The 14,487-nt window shown below is 44.8% G+C and overlaps 1 protein-coding gene and 1 non-coding gene across 2 annotated transcripts; one reads left to right on the top strand and one right to left on the bottom strand.

The window, feature by feature from the left end:
- Window positions 1–2,910: 2,910 nt before the first annotated feature.
- LOC123401173 (protein JASON) lies at window positions 2,911–7,193 on the bottom strand. Its single transcript, XM_045094910.1, has 8 exons — window positions 6,929–7,193; window positions 6,763–6,832; window positions 6,594–6,667; window positions 4,613–4,705; window positions 4,455–4,531; window positions 3,440–4,298; window positions 3,275–3,357; window positions 2,911–3,186 (listed from the first exon to the last, which is right to left on the bottom strand). Exons 1-8 carry the CDS (start codon window positions 6,986–6,988, stop codon window positions 3,111–3,113), a joined length of 1,392 nt encoding a protein of 463 aa, XP_044950845.1. The 5' UTR covers window positions 6,989–7,193; the 3' UTR covers window positions 2,911–3,110.
- A 265-nt stretch (window positions 7,194–7,458) lies between these two features.
- On the top strand, window positions 7,459–7,577 carry LOC123406476. The gene has a single exon (XR_006612174.1). It is a non-coding gene; the product is annotated as a U5 spliceosomal RNA (small nuclear RNA).
- The last annotated feature ends 6,910 nt before the right edge of the window (window positions 7,578–14,487 follow it).

Genomic DNA, 14,487 nt, shown 5'->3' with positions numbered 1-14,487 from the left:
ATACCATTACTATCATTGCCATGCTAGTTTATCGCTTCTATCGTTTATGTCTCGTTGCCTACCACATGTTAAATATCAGCCTCTCAACAATGCCATGATTACCTACAACCTGTTCGACCTAGCAAACCACTGATTGACTATGTTACTGCTTGCTTAACCCTGTGTTAGCGGTGCTAGTTGCAGGTGTAGTTGCTTCCATGTGATAACATGGGTCCCTTGTCATATCACCATATGTAAATGCTATTTAATTTAATGGACCTATATACTTGGTAAAAGGTGGAAGGCTCAACCTTTTCTAGCTTGGTGTTTTGTTCCACCTTTGCCCCCTTAGTTTCGGCTACCGGTGTTTTGTTCCATAAATGAGCGCTCCTAACACGATCGGGGTTGTTATGGGGACCCCCTTGATAATTCGTTTTAGATTAAAGCTGGTCTGGCAAGGCCCAAATTTGGTACTACATTTGCCTAATAACTAATGAACTGCATAGGGAGTAATTAACTCGAGGATAATTTAATCAACCCCCGGGCGAGTGCTCCTCATGAGTGTTGGCCCCACCTGAGCGATGTCTGGCGCCCCTCTGGTCACTCGTAAGTTTAGCCATTAAATAAATGCTTAGCCGCTGCTGCAACCTCACCACTTAACCTTACCTCACCCATTAAGCTTTGCTAGTCTTGATACCTTTGGAAATGAGATTCTGAGTCCCCCGTGGCTCACATATTACTACAACACCAGTTGCAGGTACAGGTAAAGGTTACTTGACGCGAGCGCGTTGATTGTTCATTTGGAGTTGCTTCTTCTTCTTCTTCTTCTTCTTCTTCTTCGATCTAGGATGGGTTCCAGGCGGCAGCCTGGGATAGCAAGGATGGACGTCGTTCTTCTTTTGTCGTTTGTTTTCGTCCGTAGTCGGACCCTGATCTTACTCTTGATGAATATGTAATGTACTGTTGTGACTCTGATGTAGCTTGTGGCGAGTGTAAGCCAATTCTATATATATATATATATCTTCTTTTCAGTACTTGTACTTGTAACGATATCCATTCTTGCGACACGACGAGATGCGCTTCTCTTCCTGACGAGGCCTTCGTGCCAAATTGAGGATAGGGTCGCATCTTCGGCGTGACACATACCACATGTATACGGGAGCATAAGTCTGGATCACCTCGTCATTTGCGTCCTCAAGACAATGAGCAAAGTTGGCTGCAATCCAAGTGAAAGAAGCGCCAGCCGCGACTCTATCTTTCTTCCCTCCATCTTCTACCTCCGGCTCTGGAGGTGACATACTAATAAGGGCCTCCATTTGTTGCCGCTATCCCTCAGAATCAATGCTCATACAAAGAGGCTTCCCCTCGATCGGAAGTGCGGTGATCATGGAAACATCTTCAAGAGCCACTGTCATCTCTCCGGTCCGGAGGTGAAAACTATGGGTCTCCGGCCTCCACCGATCAGAAGTGCACTGATTGACGCATCGTTCAGGTTGGGCGTTGACCGACTCACAAGTTGAATGAATGGAAGGAGTCATGTCATCTCGATATATGGTGTGTACTGCTCATCGTACGACATGACAGTCGATGCCCCATGAGACCGAATCTTCAGGGGCATAAGCTTCTGCAAATATAGAGGAGTGATATGATTACGGTTTCATCTTATTAAATAAATACATGATTTTTGAACATATGCTCTACTTACCATCCCCTTCGCCGACATCGAATAGGTCCGGTGTTCAACGTCATAGGAATCATTCAAAAGCCACGCCATCCTACATATCACAAAAAAATACACTTATGAATCTACTCATTTAAAAAAAACACTCATATGAATCTACTCATTTAAAAAAAAACACTCATATGAATCTACTCATCTACTAATTCACTCATCTACTAATCCACCAATCTACATATTACTAAAAAAATACTCATATGAATCTAATCATCTTCAAAAAAAATAGTCATTTACTCATTTCCTTATAAAATCCACGCCATCTATTCATAGGAATAGTCATATACCAAAACTACTCATCTAGGATTCATAAAATAGGACTAACTCCTCATCTACATTTCAAATCCAATCAAAACATGACTCTCAACCTAATTAATACAAATCTGGAAAATACGCAATACTTTTTTGATAGAAAGATGGAAAACGGAAGAGATTACCTCGTAGACAAGTTTGGGGCATAAATCCATGAAAGAAATCAACAGATTTGAAGCATTTAGAAGAGGGGATTGAGATGAGGAGAAGAGCCAGCCGCCGCTGCTGTCGGTTTGAAAAACGAATGGGAAGGGATGGGAGTGGGGGCTGGCCCGTGCCTGGATGAGTCACAGTATGGCGTCTAAGCGTTCGGAGCCACACTACAGAGTGTGCAACGCCTGAGCCTTAGACGTCGCACTGCCGGGGGTGGAGCCACGCTGGCACAGCTGGCCCCACCCCCGACAGTGCGACGCCTAGGTGTCGGGCGTTACACGAAAGGGTCAGCTCGGTGAATTTTTTTCTTCATGGGTTCACTTTTCGAATTCTTTCAGCCCAGGGTTAGATTTATCAATTTTGCCGTCGTTTACAGACCGGGGGATTTGCCGCCCATGGTTTGGTTTGGTTTAGTTCCCGGCTGGAAATGGGTGCCCTGCCGCAACGCTAGCGTCCATCCGGGAGGAATCTCACCGTCAGGATACGGATCATCGTCTCACATGCATCGCAAATCTACTTGTCAGGGACCCTTTCACCCTCTAGGACCTTCAGTAACTTCGGTTACTGTGGGGATGGGACCATGGTCCATGGTGACGAATCCAGGCCTCTGCCCGAGAGAGATGTGAAAAACTTTTATTGCCCCAATTTAAAACCGCACCCACCACCCTGCTCTGTTCGGCAGAGACCCAACGGCATCCGCATCGCAGGACCAGCCATAAGCGGAGAAGGGAGAACGCGAAGCAGAGTTTTTCTTATTCTTTATTGTTCGTATACCCAGCATCATCAATCAGCAGGTGATGTGCAAAGAAAGTTTGTATGCAGGAGCGCGCAAGCAAAAGTCTTCAGCGGACAAGAATGTGATAGTAGCAGTTCAGCTTCAGACACGCCGCTTGAGGTTGGCCAGCACTTGGTGGACACTCTCAGCTTCAGATCACGAGGAAGCAGTTGCGCTTGCGGGGCTCTCCACCGCGTCCTCCTCCAGGTGGATCAGCTTCCCGCTGATTTTCCTGGCATTCATCGCGTCCATGTTAACTCCTCTGACATATATCTGCTGAAAGCGTTAACATGAAAATATAATGCAGGAGCGCGGCGTACCTCTGGTGGTGTGGTTTCTCATCGGACAAAACTTTCATCAGCCTCTCCTCAAACGGCGTGGCGTGCCAATTAACCCTCTGGTCCTATTAACATCCAAGCACGAACCGCAGTAAGTTACACAGATAACTGCGGCAGTGAGAAACATTGGAGGAAGAAAATGCATACCTCTTTGTACTTGGTGGTGGTGTTGGGGATCCCATTGCCGTCCCAGGCCTTGGGCAGCATCGGGGTCGGGTGGTTCTCACCGTCGTCCCAGTTCAGCCCAGAGGCCACAAAGATGGGCACGTCACTGAGATCGACCCCCTCGAAGCCCAGCTGCCTTCCAGTCTGGCCCTCACCATGCCCGCCATCCGCACACGAGGCCTTGAGCCAGCAGGACAGGCTAGCCACGCCATGCTTCCCGTTCTCCGAGCTCTTGTTCAGCAGCTCTCCGACGACGCCACCCACAAGCTGCTGCTGCTGCTGCTGCTGTTGGTTATCATTCTCATCCTGTGGAAACGTCGCCTCTTGAGCTTGCTGCTCTTTCCTGCCGGCATGGAACAAGAATGGCGCAGACTCTGATGACATCTCTGTGCTTTCGTTCACTGAGCCTGGGAGGGTTGGCTGATGATGAGGCTTCTCTGTGGAATCTGCGGAGAGGTACCTTCTCTTGGGAGGGTGAGAGGCGACCACGGGGGAGGAGGAGGACTCGTCTCTAAGCTCCGTCCACTGCAGCTTGTTCTCGATCGGCCTCAGGACCGGGTACAGGAACTGCTTGCTCGCCCTCCCGCGCTTCCCGGGCTTGAAGTTCCCCTGGAGTGTGGTGAATCCAGGAGTCTGGATGTCGTCTCTGAGAGCCAATGGGGTCGGGAAAGGTGAATCGCTGGGGTCGAGCTTCTGGTTCCTGATGCTCTGGCCTGAAGACCTCTCCTGCGACGATGATCTCGGCGCTGAATCAGCCTCGGTGACATGGTCGTCAGTGCCTTCATCAGTGTCCTGGTCATGCTTCAAAGCACCATCATCGTCGTGCCCGTCGGAGCTGAACCTGTGTTGGAAGGAAAAAACAGCGAAATTGGTTCTCAGACCAGCGAACAGTAGTAATCATGTTAACTAGGAGTAGTTTACATGATCGCAGCATTCATGATGATATTGTTCAACAAAAGAAAAACATTCACTGAGATGGAGGGTAGTAGCTAGTTACCCTTCAGATAAGTAATCCTTATTTTCAGACACCAGGGCCCCTTTAATCTCCTCTGCGTTGTTGGACGTCTCATTGCACTGAGTGTAAGAAAAATAGATGTCAAGACGGCGATTTTTTATGAAAAGAAGATCACAAAGATAAATTCAATACGACAATACCTCATTAATTTCTTCCTCTTTGACTTCATATGATGCTTTCAGAATTTCTGGAGGGGTTTCTGATATTGCGCCGCAGGATTTAAGATAATTTGCCTGGTATAGTGGAATTCCATGAAAACCTCGTCAGAATTTATTCATATAATTTAGAGTGCTAAGTTTTAAAAGATAACACAGACTTGCAACACTTGGTGTAACAATATCTATCAGTATGCAGTACAGAGATAAATGTAGAAATATCAATCAAATGACTATTACAGAACTTTTTCATGTTAATTGGTTGGCGCTAACTATGACAAAGTCTGACAACCAGTAAGACTTGGACTATATCTGAAGATTATAATCCTAATCTTTGAACGGCATGGATCTGAAATCGGACAACCAGTAAGGCATGACCTATATCTGAAGATTATAATCCTAGTTATTGAATTGCATGGACCTAACCACCTTTCCAGAGTTTAAGCTGATGGAGAAAGGCATACAATATATTTCGCCATTTCCTCTCACGTCTAGGCTCCTCTTGGCCTTGGACTTGAGATCGATGTAGGTTACAATTATTTTTAGAAATCGTGCGTCGGCTGCATGTTGAAAACTTAAAATGATGACCTATTGGCTATGATAGCGCATTAAGTTGCATGCATATAACAACCTTGCCCAAATGCATATGTGGAAAAGACGCGCAATATATTTCAACAATAACTAATCATTATATTGTTCTGAACTACATATACAAGGCATACGAAAAACCCTTACGAGGTTGTACATTGTATAGCACGGTCTTTGATGTAAATTTTGCAAAGACTAAACGTTCAAGTGGGACTAAAAAAGATCAAGATTTAGTCTTGACCGTGCACACTCACTTCAGCAAAGCCCTAGCCTGATGGGGAATGGCAAGCAATACATTTGAACACTAATTGATAACTCTATTATACATAACTACCTATGCGACATATACGACAAAATCTTTACAAGGTTATGCATTGTACAGCATGATCTTTCAATATACTTTTGCAAAGTCTAAAAATTCAGATGGGATTAAAAAGTCAATATTTAATGTTGACATCAGTGCACATTGACTTCAGCAAATGTGATAACTAGCATCCGCTAGACTTGCAGTGTACTAGCCGTGGAAATTTTTACGGCACATCCACTGAAAATAGTCTAAGCAAAAGGTTTCAAATCTGCAAATAGTGTTCTATTCGGCCAACAACTAGATGCGTCTCCACAAGCAAACGGTTAAAAGGCATTTAAAAGGCAGATGATATTTTTGTTGCTACAGGTGCATCCTTTACACATTCCATTAAATAATCACCCTGATCAATGCGGAGCATAGTAGTTAGCCCACATGACAGAAGTAACATCAACTGAACATGTCATAGCCGAGATGGATTTAGGTGGTGTTTCTTTCCAAGGGACTAGACTTTTTTTTAGTCCCAGGGACTAAAGAAAAAGGTCCCTCCAAGAGAGTCTTCTTCTAGTCCCTTAAGGAAAAGTCCCTCCTGTTTCTTTAGCTAGGGACTAAAAGGGACTTTTTAGTCTAGTCCCTGGGTAAAGAAACACCACCTTAAGATTTAAAAGTTAAATACAAAAAAAGACAACTGCCACATACATTCCTGAAACCAATGAACCCATGGAAGGGAAATCTTGCAGCTTTTCTACATTTTACTGCCAGGGCTGCAGCACACTTTCCATTCTAGAAGGACCCTTGGCAATCGCAGAACAACTTTCTGACTACAAAGTTCATCTGGACATAGCAGGCAACACGAGGCAGAGAATAGTGTAGTGCAGACGTGATAGTCTATCCGTGAAGACCACAGCGACAGTGCAGATGTGTCAAAGTCAAACAGATGACTTCGGACTGTAAGCATCAACCAATTCAAAAAAAATTCGCTGCTATCCACCGGTAACACGGCCTGAATACCGACGGAGTTGCACACAGTAGAAAAAATCACATAAACAGGAAAGCGCTTTGCAGTCTCGATACCTCTCGCCTGAGGTCGTCGTCGACCCCTCCGTCGTTCCCGAGGTCCCCCTTCCGCGTCCCGCTCGCTTCAAGCTCTGAAACACAAGACAATACGAAATCAGGGGTCCATCACTGCCGTCTACCCACCGGATCCGATCCGATCGGCGCAACGGAAGATTCAAAAACTCACTCGGCGTGCCGTCGTCGTGGTGGTCGTCCAGGAAGGCGTCCCCGAGCCTGGTCTTGCGCACGAGCGGATCCTGCACCAGAGAAACAGCCACAAAAAACAGATCATCGCCACGCGGATCGGGAACGAGAGGTCTAGGGAAGACTAGATCACGGGAGGGTGCGCGTACGTGGAGGCCGCGGCCGGCAGGGTCGGGGCGGCCGCGGAAGCATGAGAGGAAGCAGCCCATGGCGTAGCCGAGAGAATCCTGCGGCGTGCGCGCTCGGTCGCCGCCGCCGCCGCCGACGCGGTCGAGGGTCTGGGGGCTGGTGCGGCGGGATCCCGGGGAGGGATTGTCGGAAATGGAAGGGGTGGAGCAGGGGGGGAGAAGAGGAGGCGGCGAGATTTGAAATGGAAATTCGAAACGGAGACACGGACGCCGCAGACGACGCAGACGGCAGCAGGACGGTCGGCTCGCGTCGTGGGCCTTTTTTGTGCCGTTGGCGTTGGGTGGAAAACGAGTTGGGCACTGGCTTTCGGAATTCGGACTTTCGGAGGGCGTTTGGGCCGAGCGTAGAGGCCGAATGTGCTGCCGTGCAGCGAGACGCTGGCTGAAGGATGAGGCTTGATGGTTATTTGTCCCACCTCGCCTGCTTAGTGGAGTTGAGCTTAAGCTGATGGCTACTTGTAGACTGTCAGCTGCGGTGTTGGAGATCAGGCAGCTGCGTGGTGAGCACAAAGCGAACTATTCTTTCGCCTTTTACTAAAGAATACCGTGTGCACGCCACATCAAGCAGCATACACCTATTTTTGAAGGGACCTCTCCTTAACAGGAGGGCCCCACAATTCAGTTTAACAAATTTTGTTCGTACATTGATAAACTCACTGTAATAGCCTAGAAAAGGGTTTGTGCTATACTCCCTATATTCTTAAATATAAATCTTTTAAGAGGTTTCACAAGAGTTTGTGCTATACTCTTAAATATATATCTTTTAACATCCACAACATGGTTGCTCCTATACATCGAAAGCGTCATAACTCCATTTCAACGAGATGCGGAATCGGAATCTTTAGGCTGAATGGCGGCTAATCTTGTTCCTCCTGGCCTTGGCCTTGATGCCAATAAGCTAAGCAGTGCTGCTCGAACTGGAGTTCGTGGTGCAACCATCACACCGTACGACGTCGCGTGAGCCCGAGGGGAAAGTCGATGCTGCCTTGGGTGGTGGCCGGCAATCCTGGGTTTGCACAACCATTTCCTCATATGGCATGTGAAATAGACGAGAATATGAGGGAGCGAAGACAAGGTGCAAGCCCCGTGGTGGAAATGGGGTACCATGGAAGAGGAGAGGATGGAACACCGTGTACCAAGGAAGGCTTCGGTAGCCGGGCAAGCCAAAGATAATCCACAGTAGGTTACCAAAGTGCCAGCCCCAGGGCATAGGACCCGAGATGCGGAGCCTTCATCCATTGTACACGGTGTTACATCATATGGATCTCCAAGAGACCATTGTATTGAGAAACAAAATGAGAGAGAAAGCCATCTAGCTACTGCCTACGGATCCGTATGTCTGATATGAACTACTCACGCATCATCGGAGGAGCACCAATGAGGATGGTGAACTCCTCCGTGATCGTGTTCCTCTCTGGAACATGCTCTAGATTGGAATTTGTGGCTCTCGAACTTGTGGCAGCTAGAATGATTTTTTGAAGACTCCTCCAGGGTTTTCTGAATATTGGTGTATTTGTAGAGCTCAAAGGTTGTGGAGGGACGTGCCCAAGGGCCCCACTAGAAACCAGGGCGCGCTAGGGGCCTCTGGCGCGCCCTCATGTCTAGTGGGCCCCGTGGGCCTCGTCTGTCCCTCATTCTTGTCTCCCAATTTTCCTTCTGGTCCAAAAACTCTCTATAAAATTTCGTGGCAATTGGACCTCATCTGATATGGATTTTGGGTGAAGGAAAAAAAGAGCAACTCGCACTAGGCACTATGTCAATAGGTTAGTCCCAAAAATGATATAAAGTTGCTATAAAATGATTATAAAACATCCAAGAATCATAATATAACAGCATGGAACAATAAAAAATTATAGATACGTTGGAGACGTATCAGGGAGGCCATGATTATGCACGAGTAGCAATCATGAGACAAACCGACTCGAGGGCTCTCCGATCAGGTGGGCTCCGAAAAGGAACACTGTGAGGGCTCGCTTGGATGGCATCTCTCCCCGGGGAGGCATCAGGCTCCCCCACGTGTCTCTGTAGTAGGTGGACAACCCCTGACAGAGCTGCACAGACGCAACCACCATGATGGAGGATCACTATGGTGAGGAACGTCATGGGATTGCTTGGACCATCCTCATACAGACGGGCCTACTGCAATCCCGAGTGGGACGAGAGTGGATGATGGGGGTAGTGGGCCTTAAGAGGGAAATTATATTGTCAAGGATGGCGAGGCCGTGTCGGATCTGTCGGCATAGGTGATATGTCCCAAATGTATCTATAATTTCTGCTTGTTCCATGATCTTTTGGGTGACATTGTTACATGTTTTGTTATACTTTTATATCATTTTGCACATATTTGGACTAACCTACTAACTCAGTGCACCCAGTGCTAGTTTCTGTTTGCTGACGTCTATGTTGCAGGGGCTTTTACCCAATTTTCCGAAGCCCGAAAAATTCCGAGAAAATTATATAAAAAATCAACGTAACGGAAGCTTCCGGATCACCAAAATGGGCCAGAGGGGTGCCACGGGGTGCCCAGGCGGCCTACCTGCGCGGCTTGGCCCCTGGTCGCGCCCAGAGGTCGTCTGGGTGGGCCCCACCTCCTCTGACGCCCTCCTTTGGCCTATATTTACTCCTCCGTGAGAAAACCCTTCCATCACATCCAGAATCATGAATTTCTCCATCGTTCCACCGCCGCAGCGCTTCCGAGATCGGAAGCGTCAGGAGACCTCTTCCCGGCACCCTGCCGGAGGGAGGATTGACCTCCGGGAGCTTTTCCACCGCCATGGACGCTTCCCGGACGTGCCGTGAGTAGTCCTCCTTGGACCATGAGTCCATGACCAATAGCTATGTGATGTCTGCTCTCCAATCTTGTGCTTCAATGGTTAGTCCTTGTGAGCTGCCCTACATGATCAAGGCATCTATGTAATTCTCTTGCTATTGCTATGCTCGGTTTGTTGGGATCCGATGGATTATGAGATTATGTTCAGATTGTTATGAGTTATATATTTGATTATCCTTTTATATTATGTTCCTTAGTGATTCATGCATGTTCTCCGTTTCTATTTATTGCTTTGGCCGAGTAGTAGATTGTAACTCCAAGAGGGAGCGTTATGCATGATTGTGGGTTCATGCCCCTCGATGTCAGCTTGAGTGACAGAAACATGAGACTAGGGGATGTGTTGTTGCCACCAGGGATAAAACAATGGTGCTTCTGACCATGGTTGCAAGGATTGTTTACCTTACGCATAGTTCGTTAATGCAGTTGTCCGTTGCTTTGAGTTTACACTTTGGGTGGGGCTCGCAACTTAATATCGGCGAGATGTTCTGGGTAGATATCTCAAGGTGGTTGATTAATAAGTAGATGCCGATGAATAAACGATCTACTTGTCTTGGTGTACTGCCCATTACTATTGAGCCTCTAACTTTCAAGTAGCATAATTAGCATTGCGGTGCGTTCATAATTTTGTCAATTTCCCAACTGTAATTTGTTTACCCAAACATAGTTGTTTATCGTCTTTGGGAGAGAGACATCACTAGTGAACATCATGTGACTCCGGTCCATATCACCACCATTGTTTTACACCTCAACCATTTGCTGCTTCCATTTAGTTTTCCGTTGCAATCATTATTACTATTCCCGCTTGTGTTTTGATCCTTTGCAAACTACAAGGCCGGAGAGATTGGCAACCTCTCTGTACTCATTGGGAGAAAAGTTATTTGTTGTGTATGCAGGTCCACGTCTTCTACTAGAGACGGGCAGCGGACACCTACTTGTTGATCCTAGGAGTCCTCCTGGTTCGATAAACCTTACAATGTCGTGTGAGGGAAAACTTGCTGCTAACTGTATCTCAACCTTCCACTTGGGGTAACCAACGAGGAGCAAGAAGTATATACATCATCTCGTCATCAAGCAAAGTTTTCTGGCGATGTTGCCGGGGACTCCAATCTTCAAGATAGGGGAGTTGCACACTATCTTTTACCTTTGCTTTTTAGTCTTGTTAGTTTGCTTTTCATGATTGGCATGACTAGTTAGGCTTATGGAAAACTGCACTCTTAGTTCGTTGCTTGGAGAAGGCTGCTTTACCACACCCGTGGTAGAGAAGTCTCCTCCACCTACTGAATGTATCCCATTCAAAATATCCCTTGGGATAACTGAAATAATTAGGAATGATTGTTATGCAGGAGATGGAACAGTCAATCCTAGTATTCATTTGTTGAAACTTACAGAACTTTGTGAGTTGTTTAAGATTTCAGGTTTGACAAGAGATGGAGTCGTGAGGAAATTATTTGCCTTGTCACTGAAAGGAAAAGCATTGGAATGGTATAGGCTACTAGATGATTCTCACCTACGGGATTGGGAAGAGATTCAGTCTCTCTTTTACTCCAAGTTTTATCCTTTTCATGAAGTTCATGAGAATAGGAATTATGTTTATAATTTCTATCCTCATGACGGAGAAAGCATAGCTCAAGCTTGGGGGAGTCTGAAAACTTTAATGCTAAAATGTCCTAAACATGCCCCCCAAAGATTATGCTTATGTGGAGAGTAAGAGTACCTTTTTGCATGTGGATCATGGTAACAATGCTTTATGTGATACTTATATTGTTGAGTTTATTCATGATCCCACTTAAAATTATTATGATAAGGGAACATATGCTTATAGATATTTCAATAATATCAAGTTCTCTCTCTTTATGTTGAAGGTTTTGAAGCTGCACTTGTTTTGCCTTCCTATGCTTATTGCTCTGAGATTCAATGAATTATTCTATTGCAATATTCCTATGCATAGGAAGCATGTTAGACTTAAATGTGTTTGGTATTTGCTTCTTGATGCTCTCTTTTGTTGTACAACTCTTATTCCTACGACATCATCATTAAAATCTTAAGTCTGTCTTTATGGCTATAAAGAAAGAGCTATAGGGAGACACCCTTGTTATCTTTACTTTGAGTTTTTACTTTCAGTTTTAGTGGTCTTGATGCTTGTTACTACTTTAGCAACATCATTGTATCTTTATTTTCAAGCTTTGTGCCAAGTTTTAGCCTCCGATTGCAAGAAAGTTCAAAAGTTGTGACATGCTGCCCAGAAACAAATTCTGTCTGCTTGACGGAAAAATCCGCCAAAAATCACGAGATCATCTTTTTGATCTGAATGTTTTTGACAGAATGCTCTATATAATTGTATTTTCTGTCACCTGTTTTGATTTTTTATTTGAGTTACGGAAGTACCCCAAAAAAATTATTTACTACATGTGTTCTATTTTTCATAGATTATGCCACGTTTTGCGTGTTCATCATTTTTGCAAATCTTAAGCTTGCTTTTCCTTTGCAAAAACCTTGTGGCAATCATGAGAAACAGTGGATTTTCATGAATATCTTTATTTCCAGTAGGTAATGAATTATTTTATCATGGGTACTAACTACTCTAATCAGCTTATGATGAGTTTCGTATGAAGGGAGTTTTCAAGTATGCGATGGAAGATGATGAAAGAAGATCCAGGAGTGTCAAGCACTCAAGCTTGGGGATTCCCCCATGAACCCCAAGAAATATTCAAGGAGACTCAAGAGTCTAAGCTTGGGGATGCCCCTGTGCATCCCCTTCTCTATCAACAATCATCAGTTCGTCCATTTACATGCTATATTTTTATCACTTCATATGTTATGTGCTATACTTGGAGCGTTCCGCTCTTTAATTTTTAGTTTGTTTTAGTTTTGCTTGTTGTTCATAACAAGTCGGAACCTAGCCTACCTTGTTTGGGAGAGAAACACGCTCCATTCCACTCTAGAACACAACATAGGTTTTCATGCTTATTTTTTTGTGTGTTCTTTATCTTTTCGTAGCTACTGTCATGCTTAGCTCTTAGTTTTCATGCTTATCTTTTTAAGAGCTATTATTTAGGTTGCTTCTAGAACTCTCTTGAGTTATCATGCTTATCTTGTTTAGGGAGTTGGCTTGTTGCACTGAGTGTGTGTGTCTTGCATGAGTAGGTAACTGAGGTTGCTATTTAAGTATAGTAGTAACTTGCAAAAGTTTTGAGGTATTGATTTGAGTAATGTTTGGACCATTGGTGCCAAGATCTTGAGCCTATTAGTGATAGGTGTCGTATTTTGGGAAATCCGTGTTTTTTTCAAAAACTAAAAATTAGTTGAGAACTCTAGCTACTAAATTGATCGCTAATCTCTGGAGGGGTTGTAATATATAGAGTACCCTCACGTTACCATGAGTCGAGGATGCGCAAGGATAACCAAACCCCCAAACACTCCTTCTTGGGGTACTTGTCTCTTTGTGAATTTCCTAACTAGATAGAGAGTTACCAATAATAAGTGTATGAGTTCTTCGGACTAGTGTGAGTATTCGATTGTTGGCACTTCCACCATCCATATTTTGCTAGCCTCTTCGGTACCGTGCATTGCCCTTTCTCACATTGAGAGTTGGTGCAAACTCCGTCGGTGCATCCAAATGCATGACATGATACACTCTGTCATACATAAGCCTCATTATATCTTTCCTCAAAACAGCCACCATACCTACCTATTAAGGCATTCCCATAGCCTTTCCGAGATACATTGCCATGCAACATCCACCATCTCATGACTTGATCTTCATGTCATACATGCTTTTGCTTGATCGAGGAGCCGCATGATAGTTGGGCCTTGCCCTTATTACTGCTACATGACGCGCTAGTATCATTGCATATCCTGCTACACTGGCAGAGGAATACATTTGCATACATCATGATAGTTTTCACTTGTCTTTATGTTGAGTACTTCTTATAAAGTGTGATGATTTTCTTTTTATTCTTGTAATACATAGAGTGTTGCCCTTAAGAGAGGAAAATATCCCAAAGAGGACAAATTAAAAGATCCCAAAGAGGACAAATGTGAGATAAATAGAAAGAGCCAAAGAGGCCACAAAAAAATAAAAATAAAAAAGGGAAAAAGAAAAAGAAAAAAAAAGAAAAATAAAAAGAGAGAAGGGGTCAACACTACTATTCCTTTTGAAAGATCCACACTCGTACTCCATTGCTATATTTGTACTACTTAGAGGTTATCATTCATGCATAACTATGTGAGGACCCTTACACTATAGAACTTGGTTTGCATATTCCAATGATGAGCTTCCTCAAATGAGCTCTAGGTCTTCATGAGCAAGCAAGTTGGATGCACCCCCACTAGTTCCATTGGAGAGCTTACCTTAGCTCATATGTGCATCCGTTACATGGCAATCCCTACTCCTCACATCATATCTATCATTTGGCTTTCTCTCGCCTATGGTTGTACTCATTGATGTGAGCCTTTCACACCCTTTTGTCTTCTTTCCCCATCATTATTCTATTTTTCATACTAAGTGCCAACATATCTTGCTTACGCTCATCCATTGCATGAGTGCTCAAAGTCGAAAGGGAGAGGATCATTTTGACTTGTGCCTCACTAGTGGTCTGGGTATGAGTCAAAATAAGATTCCGAAGGAGACCAAGTGTGAGATTTAGTAGATTGAGTTCTCAATTAAAAAATATTTTATGATCTCAACCCA

This window comes from Hordeum vulgare, chromosome 6H, assembly GCF_904849725.1.
Source record: "Hordeum vulgare subsp. vulgare chromosome 6H, MorexV3_pseudomolecules_assembly, whole genome shotgun sequence".
NCBI classification, from domain to species: domain Eukaryota; kingdom Viridiplantae; phylum Streptophyta; class Magnoliopsida; order Poales; family Poaceae; genus Hordeum; species Hordeum vulgare.
This window is presented reverse-complemented; position numbering and strand designations above follow the sequence as displayed.